The 25,142-nt window shown below is 37.1% G+C and overlaps 1 protein-coding gene across 1 annotated transcript in view; it reads left to right on the plus strand.

The window, feature by feature from the left end:
- LOC136877557 (targeting protein for Xklp2) overlaps window positions 1–25,142 on the plus strand; it is a 238,789-nt gene that overhangs the window by 83,901 nt on the left and 129,746 nt on the right. The window contains exons 5-6 of the mRNA XM_067151698.2: window positions 10,420–10,561; window positions 24,613–24,736. Coding sequence (XP_067007799.2) covers window positions 10,420–10,561; window positions 24,613–24,736 — 266 coding nt within the window. The remainder of the gene's footprint in view (window positions 1–10,419; window positions 10,562–24,612; window positions 24,737–25,142) is intronic.

Genomic DNA, 25,142 nt, shown 5'->3' on the forward strand with positions numbered 1-25,142 from the left:
AAGTTAGCGTTTCACGTTGTTTCTGACCTCCTGTACATATTTTGATTTGTTGCTTGTTCATTCTAGCAGTTCATTACAAAATATAATTTGATTCACCAGGCAGGTACAAGGTCAAAAGAAGTATGAAATAATTGCTGCAGATACATTTATACTTAATATGTGGGTACATTACACTTTGTTACAAAACAACTCAACATCGAAATATAAACTTATCATTACATTCACTAAACCAATCATCTAGAGCGCACAACATGCACAGTTAGAGTATTGCACACAGAACACACATTACATCCATGTTTTTTATGTCAGCAAGAAACAAACAGAGCTTTCGTTTGATGAAGCAAACACTGGTTTTTTCACTGATTGTAATATTTAGAATCTGAGTTGTGGAGGAAGGATTGTTTGAATCAGCACTTGTGGGACAGAGATTTTGAATGAAGGACTACAACATAAATTGTTTTTTTGTAGATCAGTCTTTTGACTATTCCCCACCCCAATCGAGTATAGCATGTCAGCAATGTTTTCCTCCCTAAATAATTTAACTTCAAATACTTACAGATTATGTGCTTGCTTCATTAAACATCGTAACAGTATCTGGTAAAAAAATACTACACTCCCTACATCTTATGGAAGCTTGCTAGAGTTTTAGTTGTTATAGTTATCTTATAGTACCTAAATCTTCTTTAGCACTTTTCTTTTTTTTCACAGTTCAAAAAATATTCTTCATCGGTGAACATTGTCATAACATACAGCATCTATATGATACATAGAAAATTACTATACACCACTCATCTAGCTATGACAGCATCAGCACAAAGGGGTTTTGCACACAAGTCATGTTAGAAATGTATTGTCATTCCTTAGTATAACAAGGGTTGGGTACTGACAGTAAGACAGGCCCTTTGAGCAATACAGGACTGAGATTGACACCTAATTTCTCTCCTCACATCCAGCGAGAAGTGGCAGTAGGGAATGACAGGACTAAGGTAATGAATTATTATCAAGTAATAATAATGAATGGTATGAAAAGACAAACTTGTTGGTATGTTCGCATTGCACTCTTGTATAATATTTTCACATTGAAATAATTTGTAATACTGTAGATTAGTGCAATTAAACAAATGTTATAAGCATATTACATTTCAAAACATGATAGCTGCAGTCGCTTAAGTGCGGCCAGTATCCAGTATTTGGGAGATAGTGGGTTCAAACACCACTGTCGGCAGCCCTGAAGATGGTTTTCCGTGGTTTCCCATTTTCACACCAGCAAAATGCTGGGGCTGTACCTTAATTAAGGCCATGGACGCTTCCTTCCCATTCCTAGCCCTTTCCTATCCCATCGTCGCCATAAGCCTATCTGTGTCGGTGCGAGGTATTTTGAACTTCATGTTGTACTGCTCGTTCATAACCATTTAACTACGGAGCGTACCACTCAATTGCTGTGGAGTAACGTGCAGGTTTGTGATGTCATGTGGAATAGTGTGTTCGCATGTGATTCCACACTAATTCAAATGTAATTATGCTGACAATAATGATGATTTATCATTTAAATAAACAGGTTTACAGTATTTACATTTTAATTTGGAGTGCAAATGACTCAAAAATGTATTAATGTTACGTAACTAGCACATAATATCTACATTATGTTAGTATTTCTTAATACATAAAACAGGTTGTCCAGCAGATCATAGACATAGTAGATACTTTGTACTTGTCGAGGGTGCAAGATTTAAGGTGTGTCAACCACATTCTCATGCTATGAGGGCAATACTAATTTTTACTTTTAGTTAGAAACATGGAAGATACAGGATTGAGGGTTATTTACATATTATCTCTAATATATTCTGTACAACTGTTCAGGTTTTGTACATTGATGACAGCACCTGTTAAAACTAGTGACATAAAACTCTGTTTCTACATATGCACATGTTGACAAACCATTCCTAATTGTTCCAGTACAGTTTGATACTGAGCTGAGAAGGACTTCAACTGTGCCACAAAAAGTAATGTTTATAGGAGAATCAGTGCTTCTCATATATAAAATATGCACTTACATGTGATGAGGTCAATAATTATTAAAATATAGTACTCATGTATATACTACTACGTATTCAGTCATTTACACAGTGGTTAAAAATAAAATCAAGTTAGTTATTTACGGAATGTAACTTACTTTCTCAGACAGGCTTGTTTTGTCTCATATACTGCTAACTGCTCTTTCTTTCATTATCCTTCCACTGATGTGTATTACAAGGACATTTATTTTTGTTTGCTCCAATCTAATGAAATTACTGTCTCTCTTAAGCCCAACCCCTCATCCACATTGTGGGAGGTGGACGATGGCATGAAGTAGGGGATTGCCTGTAGGGGTGATGTACAGCGGGATCTGTGTGTGCCCCATGACCACTATGGTGGCTGTGAAGGCCCTACAGGCCCTGAAAAGTGAAGGCTAACAGGGCTCTGGTGAAGTCCTCAATGGCAGATGCGGCGGAAAAGGACACCTTTGGAATGGCAAAGCTGGAAGATGAAGCAGCCCTCTTTCCGTGGGGTTTAAAGAAACAAGGGGAAACTCTGCCTTGTGGTGAAAAGGGATCTTCAGAGGCTAAGGGAGACAACCCCTACAGAAAACAGCAAGCTTGGAGGCTCAGGTGGCAGCCCCACCACCAAACTCGTGTTGTTGCTGGCTAATAACTCGCACAGCCTTAAATATAGATTATTAAAGAAACCGAAGTGAAACACAACCAGGAAGTTACCTCCAAGATGTATGAATATAACTGCTAAAGCAATTTTTTTCTCAGCTACGTCAAACCATCTTTCCATCCTGGGAATCGGAGAAGCTAGCTATCCAAACTTCCAACAAAAAGCTGAGAGCAAAATAAAAAAAAAAAGGCTGCCTGGCTGGCTGGCTGGCTGAGGGTAGTCAGATCAGCTGAACACATACTTTTCAAACATGAAGCGCTGGGTAGAATCAGGCTGTCCACCTAGGACTACCAGGTGAAGAGAGAGAAAGAATCCAAGAAACCCAATAAGAACAGCCTGCAGCTTTGTGAAGGGAGCAGGTATATCTAGGCGGGAATGAAGGAAAAACATGGTAGCAAAAGATCTTAAGAGGTCGACGCTAATGAGGAACTAATATTTAGAGGCCTCATGAAGAAGAAGAAGAAGAAGAAGAAGAAGAAGAAGAAGAAGAAGAAGAAGAAGAAGAAGAAGAAGAAGAAGAAGAAGAAGAAGAAGAAGAAGAAGAAGAAGAAGAAGAAGTCCATTTTTCCTTCACATTTGTTCGCTGCAAGAAAAGCATATGAAGAAAGTCCAGTACATGCTGCAAACAACGTTCATGAAAGAGAGAACAGTGCTATGAGGATAGCAATTATTAATAATGTAATATTTACGAAAGTATAAAGTTGAGCTATTGTGAAAAGTGCATAAAACAGTTGTATGACTAACCTAATAATTGCAATACTTTATCTACAACAACAAAAAAGTAAATTTAAATAAAAAAGCTTAAAAAAAGTATTTATTTTACAATACTTGCCCTATTAATGTCAGTGTACTATTTAAACTTAGTCTTTCTTGTCCAGGCCTAATTTTATTTTTATCTCTAAAATTTCTAATTGTTTCAATTCTTTATCGAGGTTTAAGGTCTCCATTTTCACCCTATGTTCAGCTTGCATACATTCCATTTTCATCCTATGCTCACTTTCTAAACATTCCAATCTTCTTTCATAAAACACTTTCTTCATGTCAAGTACACTGTCCCCAGTCTTCTTTCTCTTTGGCGACCTTGACTTTGTGGATTCACTAGCTGTTTTTGAGGTGGAAGCAAGAGCAGTGTGAAGATCATCTTGTAGGCCTATTGATTTGGGATCAGAAACCTGAAATAGAAGAAACAAAGATGTGTAGGCCTATTGCTTGCCAACAAATTTAACATATGTTAAAGGGACTAATGTAAGTTTTCTTCACTTACTTCTTCAATACAGGTACTTTCTACAACCTCAGTATGGGCTGGTATATCTTCCAACAGTATGATATGTTCCATCTCCTGCGCTGCAATAGCTTGCGACTCATTTGAGTTAGTGACGGAAATAAACTCATTACCGCCGTGCAACTCTGAAACAAAACATCAAAGGACTATATAGACACACCTCATCAACAGGAACTTTCTTTGAAAAGTAACAGAAAAATTATTTCGGTTTAAAAGGCAGGCGATACAAATATTTAGGTCTCTATAAGATAGCATCTTACACAGTAAAATGCAGCTCACCTGACATAACCTCAGGATGAAAACTGGCATCGTCGTCATATGGATTGGCAAGGGGAAAAAATTGCGCCTGCAGGGCAGCAATCAATTTTTGTCCCGTCTCATCCACGGTTGGTTTATTAAAATAACCACCTCCTGTCTTGTTCAGTTGAATCTTAAAAAAATGCATTAGGTTAATAGTTGGGTTGTTTTTGATAACAAAATAACATTTCCATAATATATTTTATAACTTACCTTATCATGGGCAAATGCTTTCTTCGTTCTCTTTTTTATATTCTCGTAACACAACTTTAATGTTTGCCAAGACCGATTAGGCCGATGTATGTTACGAGAATTGAAATCTGTAGCAACATTTTTCCATGCATCCTGTTTTTGCGCGGATGTTATCGCATCCGTCATTTTCGACTCTATAATGTCTTTATATTTATCCAATACAATTTCTACTAGGAAAGCCTTATCCTCCTTGGAAAAATTAGGCAAACGGTCCTTTTTCTGCTTAATTTCAGACATAACTTTCTTCTTTTCACCACAGCACACGTGAATACGAAGGAAAACAGTGTCAAAATGCGCGCGGCGACCAGCGATATTCAGCTGTTTCTGCGCTGTTGCCAAGCGCTCACATCTGAACTGGGATCAGAATTGAACTTCGACTAGTTGATCTTTTATACAACACGACACCGGTCTGATCATAGATCATTTTCCGAACTTAGATCAAAACTGATCTCCAGTCAGTGATGTTTATACAATCGGCCCTAAACGGAATAACCTCTTCATGCTGGTTTCTCCTAAGGCAGTCGGCAATTCTTAGGTTATGTCATCAATTCCTGGTTAGCAAGGACTAAATTATGATCGGTGCAGAATTCAACCAGCCGGCTTCCTCTTTCATTCCTTTGTCCCAATCCAAATTCTCCTACTACCTTCTCTTTCTTGGCCTACCACTGCATTCCAGTCTCCCATCACATTTAGATTTTCTTCGCCTTTTACATGTTGTATTATATCTTCTATTTCTTCATATGTTCTTTAGATTTCATCATCCGCTGAACTAGTGGGCATATAGACCTGCACTATTGTAGTGGGCATTGGCTTGGTGTCTTTCTTGACAACGGTAATCCTTTCACTATGCTGGTTGTAGTAGCTTACCTGCTGCCCTATTTTCTTATTATTAAACCAACTCCTGCATTTTCCCCGTTAGATTTTGCATTGATAATTCTGTAGTCGCCTGACCCAAAATCTTGCTCTTACTTCTCTTATGTACTTCATTTATACAAACCACATCTAACTTTGGTCTATCCATCTCCCTTTTCAGATTCTCTAGCATACCACAAAGATTCAAACTTCTAACATTCCACCCTCTGACTCGCAGAATTTTAGTATCCATCTTCCTGGTTGCTCCCTCTCGTGTACTCCCCATCTGGAGATCCGAATGGGTGACTATTTTACCTGTGGAATATTTTACCCGGAAGGAAGCCACCATCAGCATATCATTCATACAGAGAGAGCTGCATGTCCTCGGTAGTTACGGCTGTAGTTTCCTGTTGCTTTCAGCCGTGTACCTGTGTTATCTAGACTGCCGCCCTTACAACTTCTGAAAGGCTGCTACCCCGCCTTTCTATGAACCATTCGTTATTGTGATATTTCAACAGATACCTATCCGATATGGTTGCATCTACGGCTCAGCTATCTGCTTCATTTGGACACACAAGCCTCCCCACTGCGGCAAGGTCATATGGTTCCCAGGGGAGGAATAAATACATAAATAAATGAATGAATGAATGAATCGTTGCAAAATATCAGCATTGTAAAATTACTGTTAAAATTTCAGAGCTAAAATAATTCAGTCGGTTTACACGCCCTCAAGGATTAGTTATGTGTATATTGTACCAGTAAATGTGTACGAGTCACACCGGCATTTACTGGTACAAGGAAACAAGAACAGATAGCAAGAAACCAGGAAAAAACTTAAAAGGAAGCGGCAAAATACTTACCCAGGTTCCGAAAACAGGCCCGAAAACCGAGGTGACTAGATCGAGAACCAAAGAAATACACGGTAGTAAATAGTGGAAAACATGAAAGAAAAACTGTTATTTTCTTAAAGGAGATAAATAATTTAATTACTGCAACGAAAAATTACATTTGATAATTAAGAGAACCAATGAATAAGGATTAAAAGGCGCGCCTGATAAAAATCTGGAAATTAATTAATTACCTAAGTGATCAAAACTCTCCAATTGATAAATTGACTAAATTGAACTAGGTTAAAATCAAGAGTAGCTTGAAACGAGGGACGCCCTCTAAACTGAGACAATTAATTAAAACTTAACAAAAACCAAATCAATTACAATAATTATTTGGGTTAATGTCCATCGACCAATTTTACTGCCTGACAGAGGACTGGAGTGATTACCTTAACTTCACAAGAGTTTACTTGTATATCAGTAATTCAAACCAAAATCTTTCTTCAGGAATTTTGGTACCAACGTGTTAGGTCAGAGAGACCGTGAGATTCTCTCCAGAACCGGGACCGAATAGCCGCAACGAGGAATTAAATAACATGCACCAAATGCTTTTTCCAAAACCGGTGGGGCAAACAAAATTAAAAGACACGAAACAGATCATCAAATGGCCCCAAAATTAGACCATGCGTTGTAAAGGAAGAAACGATAACACAAAGGATAACAGGGTGCCCAGCCAAAATCACAATACGGACATAAATTATTAGAGCAACAGGACGAAGTTAAACAGAGCGTGCACACACAAAATCAAATCGCTGTGAAGGGAAGGCAGCTCAAAGCAGAAGGAAAAGTTCATGGTTTCAAATTATAATTCAATTAAAGGGATAAATAAAGAACCAAAACACCCAACATAATGGTACGCACGCCACAAATTAGAATAATACATCCATCCACCATCAAACATAATTCATTCATTCAAACTAAACAATAGTTCCTCCTGGCAACGGTTGCCACAGAAATGTCAACAACAGAGAGCGTACCGAAGCAAGGAGAGATATACAAAAGGGAAAGAAACTCGGAGAAGATGGCACAAAACAGAACTAGACCCCGATCCGCGGAGATAATCTCACGATCTCAAACCTTTAAAAATTTTAATTACATAATTAAGTTAATCTTCATGAAACATCTCAAACATAATTTGCAACGGCAAAATCATTTGTAATATTAGTCCAAAAGTATTACTCCCACTTGAAACTGTTTTTTTCATTGTAGTCATTTAACCCAAAGTGTTCATGTCTTTTTTTTTTTTTTTTTTTTTTTTTTTTTTTAATTCCTACGTTCATTTGAAACGAAGGTCCTTTGGAAATGGTGATAGTAAAACAGAAAATTTTACACTTCAAAAATGAAAGCTTTGAGACGATGCCATCCAGCTCCATGGCAAAGAGAAAATCGTAGTTCACTTACTTTTGATCCATGTGAAGAAAACTAACGCATGGTGTCAGTTTGGAAAGCATGTTACTTACATTCCATCAGCACACTATTTAAGCAGGAAAAAATAACGAACATCCGCTCAAAAAAGATGATAAATAACAAAGAAAATTTAAAACACTTCAGGGCCTTAGCCCATATTTATAACACATCATCCGGGCATATCCAAATAGAAAGATGCCCAATCAGAGAGCCCACGCACAAGGCTTCTAGCCATCTTGGAACTCGTCAATGCACTCAGGCTACGCTACAAGGCGAGCCTGTTGCAGAAGCCGGTAGAACAGCGAGCGGACCTGGCCTTAGCTGGCCTTAGGCGGACCAATAGACAACAGGAAAATCGTGACTTACATCAAATTAAGACATTTGAAGTACTCCGCGGACAGACGGAATACAGATACAATAAGACATTAGTTGCACAGTACATAAAATGAAACAGTTGGAATAAATTCCAAAAAGATACCAATTTCAAGGGTGAGTCACCAAGGCCTAAAACGTTTGGGGAGAAAGACTAAAATCGTGTCCCACCTGGGACAAATGTAGCCAGACTTTATCAATTATTTTAAGTTTGCATGAAGTATCTCTCAGGGCAGTTTCAGGTAAATTATGGCTAGGGCTTGGTACAGGAGGAAGGGTCCTATCTACAAGAAAGCTTGAAAATTTACTAAAGAATATTTATTCAGATAAATGCATGTTGACGTGCACCTTATTGTAGATATTTGCACCATGCTGAACTGGACTGGAACTCGTTCTGCAGGCTGCTCGTGTTGCAATGAAATGAAACTGGAACACCCTGGTCGGCTTGACATGGGATCGAACTCGAACCTCTGAAGTTCTGGATGGTCTCTGATGTTCTCCGATGTTGCAGGGTAATCAGTCGTCACTTGACTCACTCGGGTGTCCACAATTGCACAGTCCGCCGATACATTTGTTTGAAACCTATGTTTAATTTAATATTGTCGTGATATGAAATCGAACTCTACTAATCCCTTGTAGATAGAATTTAAAAGTTCATTAAAGATGAAGATGCGGATAGCATTGAGATTGGAAAAAGAAATAAATCACAGTTCATGAATAAAAGATAATAGAAATAATGAAACTGAAAACTTTTCACACACTAGGCACAGTTCGTGGTGGCTTTCCACTAAATATGGTCGCACTTGACACTTATATAAATGCGTGACTGCTGAAGAGTTTATCAAAGACACTGCTGTCAGTAATGTACTAATAATTAAACACTTCAAAGAAATAATGCACAGTTCAAAAGGTAGTTCAATTTGAATTGAATAGCATTCACTTCAACTCATAAATTGAGAAAATAAGAAAGTTAGCAAGTACCGTTGTACATTAACACAGTTTGAATTATCGTTCAGAATGAACCACTTGTGTCAAAGCACACGAGTATACCTTTTACAATTAGGTAATCGCTTGCATTCATTTTTGTGGGAAAATTAGAACTCTCTCATGAACACTCCTACTCAATAAAGGAATTATGCTGACTGAGTTCTAAGGGAATACCACAGTTAACAATACTTTGCAGTAGTGTGTCACATGCTTGTCACATTGAAATACACAATACTTGTTCAGAGACTAAGTTCCGCAATGGTAACGTGGTGAGAAACTAAATTCCACAATCATAAAGGCATGTCACATCTGGAAGTTTCTACACGCGTACAAATTCAAAGTTCAACTCGACTAATAGAATCTAAGTCCACGATAAAGACTTTGTATAATTTGAATTTCAACATGCACACAAATTCAAAGTTCAACTTGACTGTCAGAGTTTGTCCACCATGAAGACTTTGTATAATTTGAAGAGATTTGGTCAGCACTTCAGTGAATAGTAATGATGCAGTGTGGTTAGTCAGACTGTACTCCCAGCTGAGACTGACCGATTTGGGTCTAGCAAGCCCGCCTTATATTCGGTTTGGGCTCCTAAGTCATCAGATGGCGTGATATCTTTGAAGTTGAATATCTTGAGAATCCTTTGACAGACTTACTTGAGATTTATAAGTAGACGTTTATGTGATCCTCTTCAAAATGATGTATCTCAAGTTGCTACTACTACTACTACTACTACTACTATTATTATTATTATTATTATTATTATTATTATTATTATTATTATAGAAGTTTTGAAAATTTTCAAGTCAAATTTTCGAGAAGGTGTGATGTTCTTTCTGGAACATGCCAGGCAACATGTGGCGTGTCAGGTGGGTAGCCTGTCTTGTTCCTGCATCAACATCACTCACACAGTTGTAGATGGTTCAAGCCGGCTCGCCTCGCCGAGTGTAAACAAACCAATCTCGCAGTGAATGTCTTGCGTGATGAAACATAATTGATGGTAAAAAAAATACGGCATGTACCGCTCGTAACCGGTACAATAAAAAAAATTAATGAATAAAGTAAAACCACCACCATGACCATTTATTGCTGTCGTATGGTGTCTTGAACTTCAAATATTGAATGTACTTTTTTGTTGTGATTTATTATACATACCTTAATGATGCTCTGCAGAAATGGCAGAGTTGTAGACCTTCTCATTATGTAGAAATATTCCTCTAAAACTTGTGCCCTGTTTCAAAAAGTCTCATTAGTGTGAACAATTGTTGGGAAAGTTGGTGTGGAATCTTTCTGGAACAAAGGGTATACATACATATTTATTGTGCAAGTGTTATAAAAATCTGAACTAGATCTATATCCTTGTTTTTTTTTAAATTTCAGTTTTCATTAAGCCAGCTCCTGTAGAAAGACCAAATGCCACTCAACCACAATCACCTACACTCGTCAGTGGGACCAGGACAAGGAAGGTAGAGTACCCTACTCGTGAAGAACAGGAAGAAAAGTTGGTCCAAGAAATGAAAAAGTGAGTATATGTGTGCAAAACAAATAAGAGCAGCAAATAATATTCATCAGTAAATCCAAACATGTTGAGTAACAACCATGAGAAAGGAGTCCTTGTCATTTAAAATATATCAGTGCATATGTGAAATTACAGAAGTTACCAAGGCTGTACCCAGGATTTATTTTCAGATAGGGAGGCCTTCAAAAACGAAAACTATAGATGGAAATAGAAAGGTCGTATTTCAAGTTATAAAATATATTTTCTTCCGCTTTTCCCACACTTGTGGGAGTCGCAGGTGCAAATTGCGTCACATGTGGATTTGGCCCTGTTGTATATGCGAATGCCCTTCCTGATGCCAGCCCTATACAAAGGGCACTAGGAAAGTTTTGCAATGTGAGTGAATACTTTAGACTTTTTCAAAATAATTTCCACCACACTCAGTACACTTCTCCATACGTCAAACCCAGTCACTGAACCAACTCTGCCACTTTTCTTTGGTTACATTTTCACACTCTTGATCCCATGCTGCCAGAAGTTCGTCGGATGCAAAACACCGCCCTTTCAGCTTCATCTTCATTTCTGGGAAGAGTGCAAAGTCACATGGGGCAAGATCAGGACTGTATGGAGGGTGATCAAGCACAGTCAACCTTGATCTGGCAAGAAAATCCATTGTTACATTAGCACGATGTGCTGGAGCATTGTCGTGATGCAAGAGCCAAGTGTTAAGCCGTGACCTTGGACGGAGCTGCTTGACAGCCTGGATGACCTGAGGCAGACAAGTCTCACTGTACCTCTTTGCGGTAACTGTCCTTCGTGTTTCTAGCACAACCTGAGTCAGGATGCCCCGTTTAGTGAAGAATACTGCAATCAAACTTTTCTCCACTGACCTTGACTTTTGCAGTCACAGGAGTACCCTCACCTTCAAACAGCCACACCTTGTGGGATTTTGTTGGAACATCGTAATAATAAAGCTAAGTTTCGTCATCTGTAACGATGCTATTGATGTTACGCAAAGTCCCATTTTCAAACTGTTTTAGCATTTTTCGGCACCATTTCACTCGATGAGCCCTTTGTTCCTCTGAAAGTGAATGGGGCACCCAAAGGGAACAAACCTTTAACATGGAGGTGGTCGTGTAGAAGTGAATGAATAGCTAGTGCAGGGATGTGGAGGGTCTCTTCTACCTGCCGATATGTCATCCGCCTCTCTTGCTGCAACATTTTCCTCACAGCTTCAATGTTTTCCTCGGTCATTGATTCAGATGGTCGCCCAGAACGAGGATCGTCTTCAACGCCAAAATTTCCCCTCTGGGAGTCTTTGTACCAGTGGAAAATTGTTGTCCGATGTGGACAGTCTTTCCCCAGCACAGGAGTCATTTCCTCCAGGCACTGGTCAACAGTTAATCCACGAGCAAATTTGTAGCAGATAATTGCGCGATATTCACCTATAGACCACACTGACAGCTTGCTTTCAATCCCACTGCTTGGTAAGAACCGATGTGAAGGTTGCGTCTTGCTGTCTACTAGACCGGTTTTCACCCCTCTTTTCATCCCTCACCATAAAAGGGGTGTCCAGCCAACCGTTTTTGCGTATTGCAAAACTTTCCTAGTGCCCTTTGTATGGAGGGATGTAATCACTAGTGCATGTTTGTGTGTTGGTTGGTAGTGTGGTGTGTTGTCTGAATGTGAGGAGGCGATTGTTGTGACAGACACACACCCAGTCCCTGATCCAGAAGAATTAACCAGAAGCGATTAAAATCCCCGATCCGGTCGGGGAATCTAATGCGGGACCTTCTGAACTGAAGTGCTGTATGCTGACCATTCAGCCAAGGTATTGGACTTGTAAAAGATGTTTTATCCAATAAAACATTCAAAAATGTTTTGAGCATTACAATACTTTTTGCAACTCAACGGGTTAAGTGGGAAGGTCAGTTACTTCATATCTGTATACAGTCGAAACTGGTTGAGCATGCCAAAGAAACCTGGATAGCACATTTACGTCACACTCTAGTACCTTTATAACTCCCACCATAAGCAATTTAAATTACTGTTCCCGGTCAAGTTGCACGCACAACAGGCCAACAACAACTTGCCTGGGTAACGGTTTGGTAGAGAACTTAATTTCACGGCCCCAGAGCACGGTTGCGTGTCGGCCTACAGCTGCAGGGGCCATCTGTCCCAAGCCACTCTTATTCTCCTAGCGTCTGACGTGTTGCGTTTGTGATGCCTCTGTCAGATGGCGCTGTTTCGACCTGCTTCCACTCTTAGCCGCTGGTCGGCCTAGGCCTAAAGTAAGAACCGATTGTTCAGGTAGAATCTTTCAGATGATGTGGAGGCAGAGAGTAACAGCGCGCGGGAGAAATGTTTGAGAGGGCAGTCTGTGGCGAGTCGCGGTCCCACGCCCATAGTTACTTGTTATTGGACATTAGTTTTTATGCATTTTGTCATACACAACAGATCAACCGTGTTCGCAACATCAGTATAGAAATTACATATCATTTAAAAAAAAATATTTGTTTAATGTCAACCTAGTCAATACTTACAATTACCACTATTGTGGTTAAATGATCATAAATAATTGAAAAATTGTGGACATGTTTCGCCCTTCTTAACGGGCATCATCAACACTATGAACAACTGTAAAAATAATGGTTACATTTAAGACTGTCTTACAATAATCCATCATATAAGAATGGAATAAAATGTGACATTAAAAGTTGTTTTTGATACAATTATTAAAAAGTTGTAAGTAAACCGTATAAACAACAAGTTAAAACAATTGTAGGTCAATCTCATAATCTAGTCTAAAAAAAAAAAGAAATATGTTAATGTTGGTAGAAAGATTGTCAAACGGCATTCGTCTGAAATTGAAATGGATCCATTTTCTTTAACAATTGGTGAAGGTCCATATTAAGCTGTATTCATCAGCAAGTAGAAATTCGAAGAATAAAATATATACAAAACAAGGGTTCTAATTAATCATGTAGTAGAAGATTGTCAGGGATGATCATGGTAATTCTTCTTGAGTTTAATTGGTTATGTAACCAGGCGAATAAGAATACGTTGAATTAAAAATACACATCGTAAATTCACGACAATGCACTGGATTGAAGATATTTATCAATATAATTGTAGTATCCCTTCTGTTGTGTAAATTTTCAATGATTAGAATGTTGGATAGATCAAATGCCGTAGAGTGTCTAACTTGTTCTGTCGCTAGTGGTAAGCGGTAATAAAAGGAATTACTTTATGGTTGAGGTTTGTGGATGACACATTTGTCATAATTGACAAGAATACCACCAATAGTAAAGATATATTGGACGAATTGAACAAGATTAACCCCAATGTAAAATTTACGAAAGAGGATGAAGATGAAAACTCTTTAAACTTTTTGGATATAAAAGTTACACGATCTAATAACTCCTTCGAATACCAAATTCACAGAAAACCTACACACTCGTCAATTACAATAAATAATTCTTCGCTACATCCTGGAACACAAAAACAGACATCTTTTTACAGCCTAATATATCGAGCCTTAAGAATCCCCTTATCTCCCAAAAATTTGAGAACTGAATTGAATTACATAAGAAACCTTGCAGTAACCAATGGATACAAAATTGAAATGATAAACAGTCTGATATATAAGATAAAAAACAAACTGTCCATTAACCTCAAACCGGATAAACCTAGCAAAAATAAATATGCCGTTTTCATTTATAATAGCCCAATGATCCACCAAATTACCAATAATTTCAACAAACATAATGTAAACATAGCTTACAGAACAACCAATACTACGCAGAACATATTTTTTAATTATAATAAAATAAATAATAATAACAGCAAATATCAGAATTCAGGAGTTTATAGGTTGACTTGTTCACAGTGTGGTTATTCATACGTTGGTCAAACTGGGCAAAGTTTTATTACAAGGTATTTGGAACATTTCAATGCCGAAAAACATAACAAATATTCCGCTATGAGTACACACATGAAGGAAACAGGCCACCATTTTACCACAATAGAAAAAGATCTAACAATAATAAAGAATACTAACAAGGGAAAACTGCTAAACGAATTTGAAAATACCTATATTTATTTGGACAAAACGTTTAATAAGGATTATAACCTTAATGACGACACGGAAATTAAGAGTCCTTTGTACACATTAATACCTAAGTTGTTGAAAACAGTTATCCCAAATCTAAAGAGAATCCCGCATATTTTAAAAATTACCAATACAACAACTCCAAACACGCCCCCAGATACCATACCTACAATTCCCCCTCCGAATAATCCCCCTCCCATATCGACACCAGTATGTACCAATCCGCCCAGTTCTTCCCTCCCTCAACTCGCCCCCTCCCTCCGCCACACCCGTACAATACACGTAGTAGAAACGCCAGTCAGATTACCGCTAGCAACAGAACAAGTTAGACACTCTACGGCATTCGAGTAAGTACGCATTTTTACGTAACTCATAACCGTATATAACCACAACTGTTATTTTTGTACATACACTTTAAATGCATTTTTTATATTTTTCTTTACAGTCTATCCAACATTCTAATAATTGAAAATTTACACAACAGAAGGGATACTACAATTATATTGATAAATATCTTCAATCCAGTGCATTGTCGTGAATTTACGACGTGTATTTTTAATTCAACGTATTCTTATTCGACTGGTTACATAACCAATTAAACTCAAGAAGAATTACCATGATCATCCCTGACATAATCTTCTACTACATGATTAATTAGAACCCTTGTTTTGTATATATTTTATTCTTCGAATTTCTACTTGCTGATGAATACAGCTTAATATGGACCTTCACCAAATGTTAAAGAAAATGGATCCATTTCAATTTCAGACGAATGCCGTTTGACAATCTTTCTACTAACATTAACATATATATTTTTTTTAGACTAGATTATGAGATTGACCTACAATTGTTTTAACTTGTTGTTTATAAGATTTACTTATAACGTTTTAATTATGGTATCAAAAACAATTTTTAATGTCACATTTTATTCCAATCTTATGATTGATTATTGTAAGACAGTCTTAAATGTAACTATTATTTTTAAAGTTGTTCATAATGCTGATGATGCCCGTTAAGAAGGGCGAAACATGTCCACGATTTTTCAATTATTTATGATCATTTAACCACAATAGTGGTAATTGTAAGTATTGACTAGGTTGACATTAAACAAATATTTTTTTAAAATTATATGTAATTGATGTTAGTTACCGGAATTATACAGAAGCCGGATCTAAAAATGTACTGGACCGAAGATCCTGTGTTTTCAACGCCTGATTTTACAAGACTATGTCCAGGGACAGATTCAAAAGTATCATGATGTTCCTACTTTTTAGTGACAGCAGTAACTATGTAAGCAGTGCAGACAGGCTCTATGAAATCAGGCCATATCATTAGAAAAACTTTCCGATCAGTTTTCAGTAGTTTACTGTCCCGACCGATAGATTGCTTTAGATGAGGGCATGCTTGCTTGGAGAGGCCGGTTACATTTTTGAGTTTACAATCCATCTAAAATATCTAAGTATGGCATTATGGTTAGGATGGTGTTTGAATAAAAAACTGTGTATATTTGCAAATTTCTTATTTATGACGCAAGTGGAATGGCCTTAAAGAGTACTGTCCTCGAACTTCAGTCCATATTTACGCCTAGGGTATTCTGTTTACGTGGATAATTATTACAACAGTGTTGCTCTTGCAAAAAGCCTACACGAACAGAATACTACAGTTTGTGGTACAATCAGGCAAAACAGGGGAGTACCAAAGGACCTTAAGGACCAACAAAAATCCTTGAAAAGAGGGGAAATGACATTCAAACGAGATGTGGGAATTCTTCTTGTTTCTTCGATGGACAAGAAAATAATCATAATGATTTCATCCATGCTTTCTGCTGAAATTGTTGAAGTCACTTCAAAGTTGGACAGGAAAACAATTAAGCCAGAATCCATTGCAGATTACAATCAGCACATGCATGGAACAGACGCTGCTGACCAATACCTTGCTCTATATCCCTTCAAGAGAAAAACTTGTAAATGGCCGAAAAAGGTTTTCTTTTTACTAAAGTGCACCCTCTTTAATTCTTTCCGTCTCTTCCAGAAGTCCCACCCAGACAAAAATTACCTATCTACAGCTCATACAGACAGTTTCCAGATACTATTTTGAAGGTCATAATCCTCCTCCCACTACCCCAGTCTCAGTCCCGACCCAAGTTAGAACAGCCTCTCCAGCTCTTACCGACATGTCATTACTAGTATCCACCCCACCGCATTCCATTCACCAGCCCCCCCTACGAATGATGAATTGGTTTTTGGTATTCAGACCTCAAACTTTGCTACTCTACAAGATGAAGATATATTTAACTATTTCTGTTCCCTTTTAAAAATGTGTTAAAACATGTGCAGGTTGCTAAACTTGATGCCATTGAAGAAACAGTTTTCTGCTGTTAGTTTCTTTCTGGAGAAGTTTCCTGTTATTTTACGTAAAAGAGAGAATGAAACAAAAACTGACACTGTGAATGAAGTCCAAAGCCAGTTTGCGGCTCTTTAGGTAGATGACTTACCTAGTGTTGTAAGTAACAAAGCTACAAATGATAAGCTACAAATGATTCAAAATTGGCGCAGTTCTTGAATATCAGTGGAGCTGATGGACATCATAAATATGACAGGATCTCCAGATTCATGCTGTTTGTTCTTACATGTCTGTCTGTTAGGTCATCAGCCCAGAGGCTGGTTGGATCCTCAAATAGCACCACCAAAGGTTATGCGGTTATAAGGAAACCCCAAAAACCAATGGCAGCACCAAAATGAGGCGTTTCTAGGCAAGATGAGGAGTGAGGTAGTTTGCCATTGCTTTCCTCACTGGGTCAGAAAATACTATTGCAGCACGACTGACCCTATGAGCAGCACCTTTCATAACACTCAGATGCACTAGTCATGCTCTGAATGTCATTACTCAGCACTACCCATACCCCAGCAACTTCCATATTGTCACAGCCATGGATGTTGACTGGGACTTTGGTGGAAGCTACACTTTACTCTGGCCTGTGCCAAGAGATGGGTGCAAAAGTACTGTATCCATCAAGAAATGACGGCAGGCATATCGCATAGTAATGCAGAGTGTGAAGGCATTTTAGGCCTAGGGTATTCTGTTAACATGGATAATTATTACAACAGTGTTGCTCTTGCAAAAACCCTACGTTCGTGAAAACTGCGAAGAATATTATAAGACTTCTTCTTGAATATTCCTACAGTTAAGTGAACTAATTTTTTACAAGAAATGTGTTTTTCAGGAGATTCTATAAACCGTTTTTCATAGGGTAAAACTTATGTTTTAAGACCATCTTTAAAACAACTGTTTCAAATACTTTGTTTTACCCACAATATGGCTGAAGATGACCTTTAAATAGGTTGAAACTAGTCCAATTAAATGTTTATTTAATAAAAAACTATTTAATTTGCATTGAAAAGGTGGAATAACTCGCTTGTTTTATTTAATTAAGAACAGGACACATTTCAAGTCATCTATGTCCAAAGGAATTCTGGAAGCCATTTCCATCATTTCGAAGACCAGAAGTTCTGAAGCATGTTATACAAATGCAGATGTGCCAACTGCCCCGATCTAAGTGGCAGACTCCCTCTTTTTGGTCCTTCCTCCTTATCTCCTGATCATAGATGCTTATCTCCCGATTTTGAGGACGGATTTTGTATTCCTGTATTTTTTAAAAATCCCAGATTCTTCCTAGTTCTTCAAATAGCTGGAGAGAATTGACGTTCGGTGGGCAATGGCAAGACATTTTATCATTTCCACATAGCAGTGCGGACTGTGAGACTATTTTTTTAAGCATATTTACAAGGACAAAAACTTAGTTCAGATCAAAGCTTTCCGAAAAAGAACTCTGGAAAATAAACCTTAAAACCCGTATAAATCTAGTTCATAAATTTATGAAAAGGTCTAAGGCAGTTACACTGAAGTATCATGTGTTCTAATGCTCAGAAATGTGCAGTATTTGTAAAATACATGCAATATTTCAGTATTTATTAATTAAATTAATTAATGGAAATTGGATAATTCAGTAGTATAATGTATGAAATATTCTTCGAAGTTATGTTATCGGTGATGTCGCAACATGTCGGGATGTGCCAAAAAAAAAAAAAAAAAAAAAAAAAAATCTGATAGGCAAACCATAATCTATTTGTGAAGAAAGCAAAGCTAACCACAACTTCAGCTATTAAATCAGACTGAAAAGGCTGGTCGTCAACAGCATTAATGCAGACTGTTTCTGTAGCCTATACAGTGTAAGGCAAGCAAAGAAAGAACGTTTGCCCCAATGTATTTGTCACCGAAACATCTGCACAGGTGGAACTACAAGAACTTTTGTATTAAAGTGTGGAAAGCATTTCCTAATCGTTGAATGTAGAACGGGATGTAACAGCCAAATTGTGTGATGATGTAATGATATGCATAAATATTATTTTCATTATGTGCAGCGACATAGAACAATGTGAGTGCGATGGTGTAATCGTATGCATAAGTATTATTTTCATTATGTGCAACAACATACTCTTTACTTCAGAGTTTTAATTAGTCATGTGCATAAACAAATATATATTGTGCAGGTGGATTTCATTGATGCATGTTAGATATTTGTGTTATTTAATGGAGGTGAAATATTTTGTCTCTTATGTCATTGGTTACATACAGTGTTTTATATTAATGCTGTTGTACTCTTAATTATGTGAAGTGAAGAAAATACATGAATTTTGTTGTGTTTTTCTGCATTGTAGTGCATTGGCTTCCCATTGTATTTTGACATGCAAGGATTTGACTGATAGGTTATTTGGAAAGTTGGCAGCTATGCACTACAAAGCAGAAGATAGTCAGTTAAAAATTAAAGTAAATAACAGGGAAATAAACCAAGAAATGGGCATAGAAATCAAACCAAATAATGAAACAGTAAAATCCATGAACACTAAACTCGCTTACCTTGCTGGGATACCATATTTTCCTAAAAATAAAAATGCAGTGTTGCATAAGAGGTTAATGGAAATAAATGAACAGTCTTAGATCTGTGGTTTTCTGTTCATATAGGGAAGAAAAAAAAAAAAGAATAAAAAAATTCCAATCTCTCAAAATTAAATGTGTGCGAAATTAACCTATTAAATAGATGCTCTTGTCCAAGTGTTGCTTATTATTTAATTATGGAGATTCATGTAATTCAAAATGAGGTAAGGTTAAGTAAGCAAGCGAAGAATGAGTTCATTAACAGCATTGCCAGTCTCTAAGATAAATAAAAGCATATAAGTGAAAAGATTACATTGGAAAATAAATGTTGTAATGAAACGCCCTTCAAAAAAAGAACAAAAAAGGATATGGAACAAGAAAATGGAACAAAGATAATTAAGCAGCAACCCAACAATGTCCAATGAATGAATAAATTAATCATAGAAAGGCAGTATAATGGCAAGAGAGTATTAAAATAATCCACAAGATATCGCTCCAGTAAATTACCTTTGCAATACCCAAAGAAAGATCAGGAAAGGTAGAAATAAATCGAGAAGGTAATTAAATAATTAGTATAACGGTGTGGGAATGCACCATATTAGCATATTGAAAAATTATGGACGAATAGGATCAGAATAACAAATAATTTCAACAAATTACCAGCAAAACATGGAAATAAATTGACTTTATTTTACTTACACAGACCTATCTCTTACAAATCCTAGATATAAGGATACACTGTTGCATGAAGTTGGGCAATTCAATGCTGAAAAAATCTATTATTGGACTCTCCTTTGTACTAATATTCAGGAAAAACTAATGTTGTTGCTTTCAAAAAACTTACAGAAAATCAGGTGGCAACACAGCTACCCGGTGTAGCTTTATACGTCTTTCGTTTGTGTTTGATAGGCAAGAAAAGGAAAATTTTCTCCTATACAGGCAGAAGCATCTTTCTCGCAAGCTTCCTCAACAGACTAAACAACTGCTTGGTGACAATACTCTCTCAACAGCAGAATGAAACTAGCACTAGAACTACCATATGTAGTACTCATGCGCACCAACAAAATGAGTGCATGGTACAAAAGCAACAAGACTGTCAAAATTTACAGTATTTCATTGTGAAGTGATACAGTAAAGATAAATATAAGGAGCATAATACGAAGGGATTTCAGTATATAATGCAGCACATATTTTTTTTAAACCAGGTTGGTAATGTGAGGGCCTGTATGCCTGCATCGTACCACTCAACTGGTCGATGTCTGAGCCAGTGTCATGCTGCATCCTTAACTTCCCCATCATCCAAGAGTGCTTCCCGTGGAGTGCATCTTTCATTGGGCTAAACAGATGGAAGTCAGAAGGCACGAGACCCAGGCTGTAGGGTGGATGAGGAAGGACAGTCCACTGAAGTATTGTGAGCTCCTGTTGGGTGCGGAGACTTGTGTTGTCGTGGTAAAGAAGCTTGTTCGCATTTTTGTGACTATGAACATGCTGAAGTAGTTTCTTCAATTTCCTTAGAGTAGTACAATACACTTCAAAGTTGATTGTTTCACCAGTAGAGAGGACATTGAACAGAATAACCCCTTCAGAGTCCCAGCAGACCGTAGCCATGATTTTACCAGCTCAGGGTGCGGTTTTGAACTTGTTCTTCATGGGAGAGTTGATGTGGTGCCACTCCATGGGTTGCCATTTTGTTTCCAGTTTGAAGTGATGAATCAAGTGTTTCGTCGCCTGTGACAATGTTTGGCAAGAAATTGTCATCTTTAGGCTCATAACGATCAAGCAGTTCCTCACAGATGTTTCTTCTTTGCTTTATGACCTTCTGTTAGGTGTCAAGGAACCCAGTGGGAACAAAGCTTTGAATGCTCCAACTGGTGTCAGCACAACCAGCAGTGACGTCAAGTTCAAGGCACTAAAAATTCCTCTTTCGCTAAAAAATTTGGAAATAGAACTGATTTATGTAAAACAGTTAGCTCAGTTCAATGGCTTTAAAATAAATATAATCAATCGGTTAATTAATAAGATCAAAATTAGGCTATCTTCCTATCTAGTCCCAGAGAAATCTAAGAAAAATAGCTGCGGCATATTTATGTATAACTGCCCGGCTATTCATCAGATCACTAATGTTTTAAAAGAGCACAACATCAACATAGCCTTCAGGACAGTAAATAATAACCAGAACATATTCCTCAACCACAATAAGATCAATAATAATAAAAACATTTACTCAAGATCTGGGGTTTATAGGTTAAAGTGTACACAGTGTGGGTTCACTATCTCGGTCAAACAGGGAGAAGCTTTTACACAAGGTATCTGGAACATTACAATGCTTCCAAACATAACAAGTATTCAGCCATGAGCCAGCAAATGAGTGAAACGGGACATAAATTCACCTCAATAGAGAAAGATTTGACGATCGTTAGAAGCCTAGGTAAGGGGAAATTGAGTGAGATGGAAAACTTGTACATTTGGAGCAAACTTATAATAGAAAAATAATAATCTTAATGACGTCATTGACAACAAAAATCCGTTATGAGGCAACTCCAATGTTAATCCAGACTGTAAATCAGAATAAAGTCCCCAGTATGTTTCAGTTACAGCACACATTCATTCCAATTACCACGCCTAATGCTAGGCCCGCCCAATCCAATTCGAGTACCGCCTCTCTAGCAATAACACAGACGCACAAGTTAAAACTCGCTCCCTTTTCCCCTCTACGCTCCACCCCTCTGTTAAATCAGTACTTCACTAGAAGTAAAAAGGTTAGTCATTCAGACGCAACTGGAACAAGAGGATCCAGCTAACATCTGACTGGACAAGTAAGTTCGTCCGCGATTATGGGGTATTACACTTTAATCTTTACAATTATGTGGGCTCTACATTCATCATTCTAAATTCTTTTCTTCTCTTATTCAGTTACAGACAATACTCATAAATCCTCTCAGGGTAGAACAATGTACCAACGGTAACATTAATCCGACAAGAATGGCACAAAATTCCCAGAAACATTTTATCAGATGAGCACCTGACTAAAGAATGAAATTGACAACGTTCCAACATACACGTTTTTAACCTCTAAAATAATACCATCCAACCATGCTTCTTTCTAATGTGATATCCAAGCCCAACAAGACAGACAAACAGACATACCACGGTTCCGGTTTTGCAGCTGTGTACTTACGGCATAGGTGATCATAACCACCTTTGAATGAACACATTTGTATAAACTATCAACCTAATGATTCATCCATACAGTTGAAGTTCCAATTTACACTTTGGACAATTTCTAGTCAATGTATGATAATGTCAATTCCTTCCGTGTCACAAATTCTGGATTTTAATTAATGTACACATTTTAAATCTATGTAAACATCACCTAAAGCACAACTAAAAAAAAAAGCCTAAGACCATTGTATTTAGTTTTAAGTTCTAATGTTTAATTGGTTTAAGGACTTGACCTTAAGATTATTATTAGGCTGAAGATGCCCAAAACTTGGGTGAAACATGTACCTAATTAGTATATGTAATTCATGTAGGATTTAATCACTACAGAATATACTGTAATTGTATTGAATAGGTGGACACAGTAAATTTTATTCTTGAAAGAATTTTACTTATTGTTATCTTCAATATGGAACAGAATGAGATTAGTTAGTTACATTGATTTTACCGTCACAATTGATATAGCTTAGTAAACAGAATTCAGGGCTAAGAGCTGAAGGAAATTGTGTGTGCTTTATGCAAATACACCCTTTTTTTTTTAATAACTTAAATGAAACTATGAAGGTACAGTGATCTGAAGAAGAGGTTTGTCCTCTGATTGTAAATACAGTAGTCGCAGTAGTCCAGTTTGACACATTTAATAGACAAACATGACAAGCTCTGGTCATGCGACATTTTCATTGTTTGAGAAAGTTTTAAAAACCTGTTCGCTGGGCTGAGAGGCTCGGTTTAGGTGCTGGCCATCTGACCCCAACGTGGCAGGTTCAATCCTGGCTCAGTCCGGTGGTGTGTGAAGGTGCTCAAATACGTCGGCCTTGTGTTGGTAGATTTACTGGTACGTAAAAGAACTGACAAGGTAGTTATAGAAAGTCTTATTTTCCATAGTAGACCTATTGATATAGAAGATGGACTTCAAATAAGTTACAAGTTCTTCTTTTAATGCGTACTTTGCAGTAACAGTATTTTAAGTTTTTCCAATAAATTAAACACTTTCATTTAAATAACTCTATTTTTGCTTTGAACGTACAGTAATCAGACATCTGATTTAGTTGGTCGGAGCCTACTCTCTCTCTCTCTCTCTCTCTTCAGTTTTGACTTAATCTCAGCCAAAACCAACTTACGGTTTAAACTATTTAGAAAATACCTGAAAAAGAAAACATTCAACAACATATTAGAACTATAACACCTCAATTAAAGTAGAATGACACTTTTTGTTCTTTAAAGAACATCATCAGATTCTATCAATCACCTTTTTAAAAACTTACTTTAATGAAGTATTGTGTAATTCTTCCCTCCTCACTGATTCATCTAGGAGTTCATTGTAGCACAATACGGCAAGCAAGCAAGCTTGTGCTGCGTCAGTGGCAATGGTAGGTGGACCAGTGAGGAGAGTACAATGAGGAGTACTTCATTAATGTGTTATACAATTTCAACAGTTCATTAGGAGAGTGGACACAGGTGTTAATATAAACGGTTATTCTCTTTTTAATCAATTAATAATTTTAAAGAAAAGATAATTTGATATAATCTGATGATCTTTCAAGAATGTAATATCATTCTATAGAATTTTTTTTTCCCCCCAGGTTTAATCTGTTGTTAAATTTGTGTTTTTTCCTTGAGGTATTTTCTATACGTTTTAAATCATAAATTACTTTAGCCAGACTGAAGAGCCTAACAGTTGCAGATCTGATTAATCTGACAAGTTCATGTCCTGTATGTGCTAGACTAGAGATTCTATAGTATTCTTTCTTTTTCTTTCAAAATATCAAACATTGATTTTACTAATAATATTTGATCTTTTCCTTTTCAGCTATCATATAAAGGCTAACCCAGTAAAAGAAAATGTTCTTCATCCTCCCCAACTTGGAAGGCGAGTGGAAAAGAAACCTCCTACAAAAGTCGAGCCTTTCCAATTGACTGAATATGTAAAGAAGGTAATTTTTTTTATTATTATTATTATTATTATTATTATTATTATTATTATTATTAATGATGAATACTCTTCAAGCTTGAAGGTAAGAGATAAAATCATCATTTGCGTGCTCCAACACACCAGCACTAGCAGAAAGGTCATTGTTTAGAGAAAGAATGTAACAGGACAAGGGCAAAGTCCACCTATAAGTACCGTTATCTTTCATAGATGACTGCTCTCCTAATAATTCTCAATTAGATTCTATCTCCCTTTCAGTTTGTCGATATATATACATTGTTGTGGTCCTCATATTGTATTATTTATCCCTCCGTAAGTATTCCAATCATTATTCCTAGCTTTCTGTTTGGAATATCTTTGCAACTTCTCATGTGACCTAAAATATGCTGGTTTGCAGGCAGGGTGTACCA

The sequence above is a fragment of the Anabrus simplex genome, chromosome 7 (genome assembly GCF_040414725.1).
Source record: "Anabrus simplex isolate iqAnaSimp1 chromosome 7, ASM4041472v1, whole genome shotgun sequence".
NCBI classification, from domain to species: domain Eukaryota; kingdom Metazoa; phylum Arthropoda; class Insecta; order Orthoptera; family Tettigoniidae; genus Anabrus; species Anabrus simplex.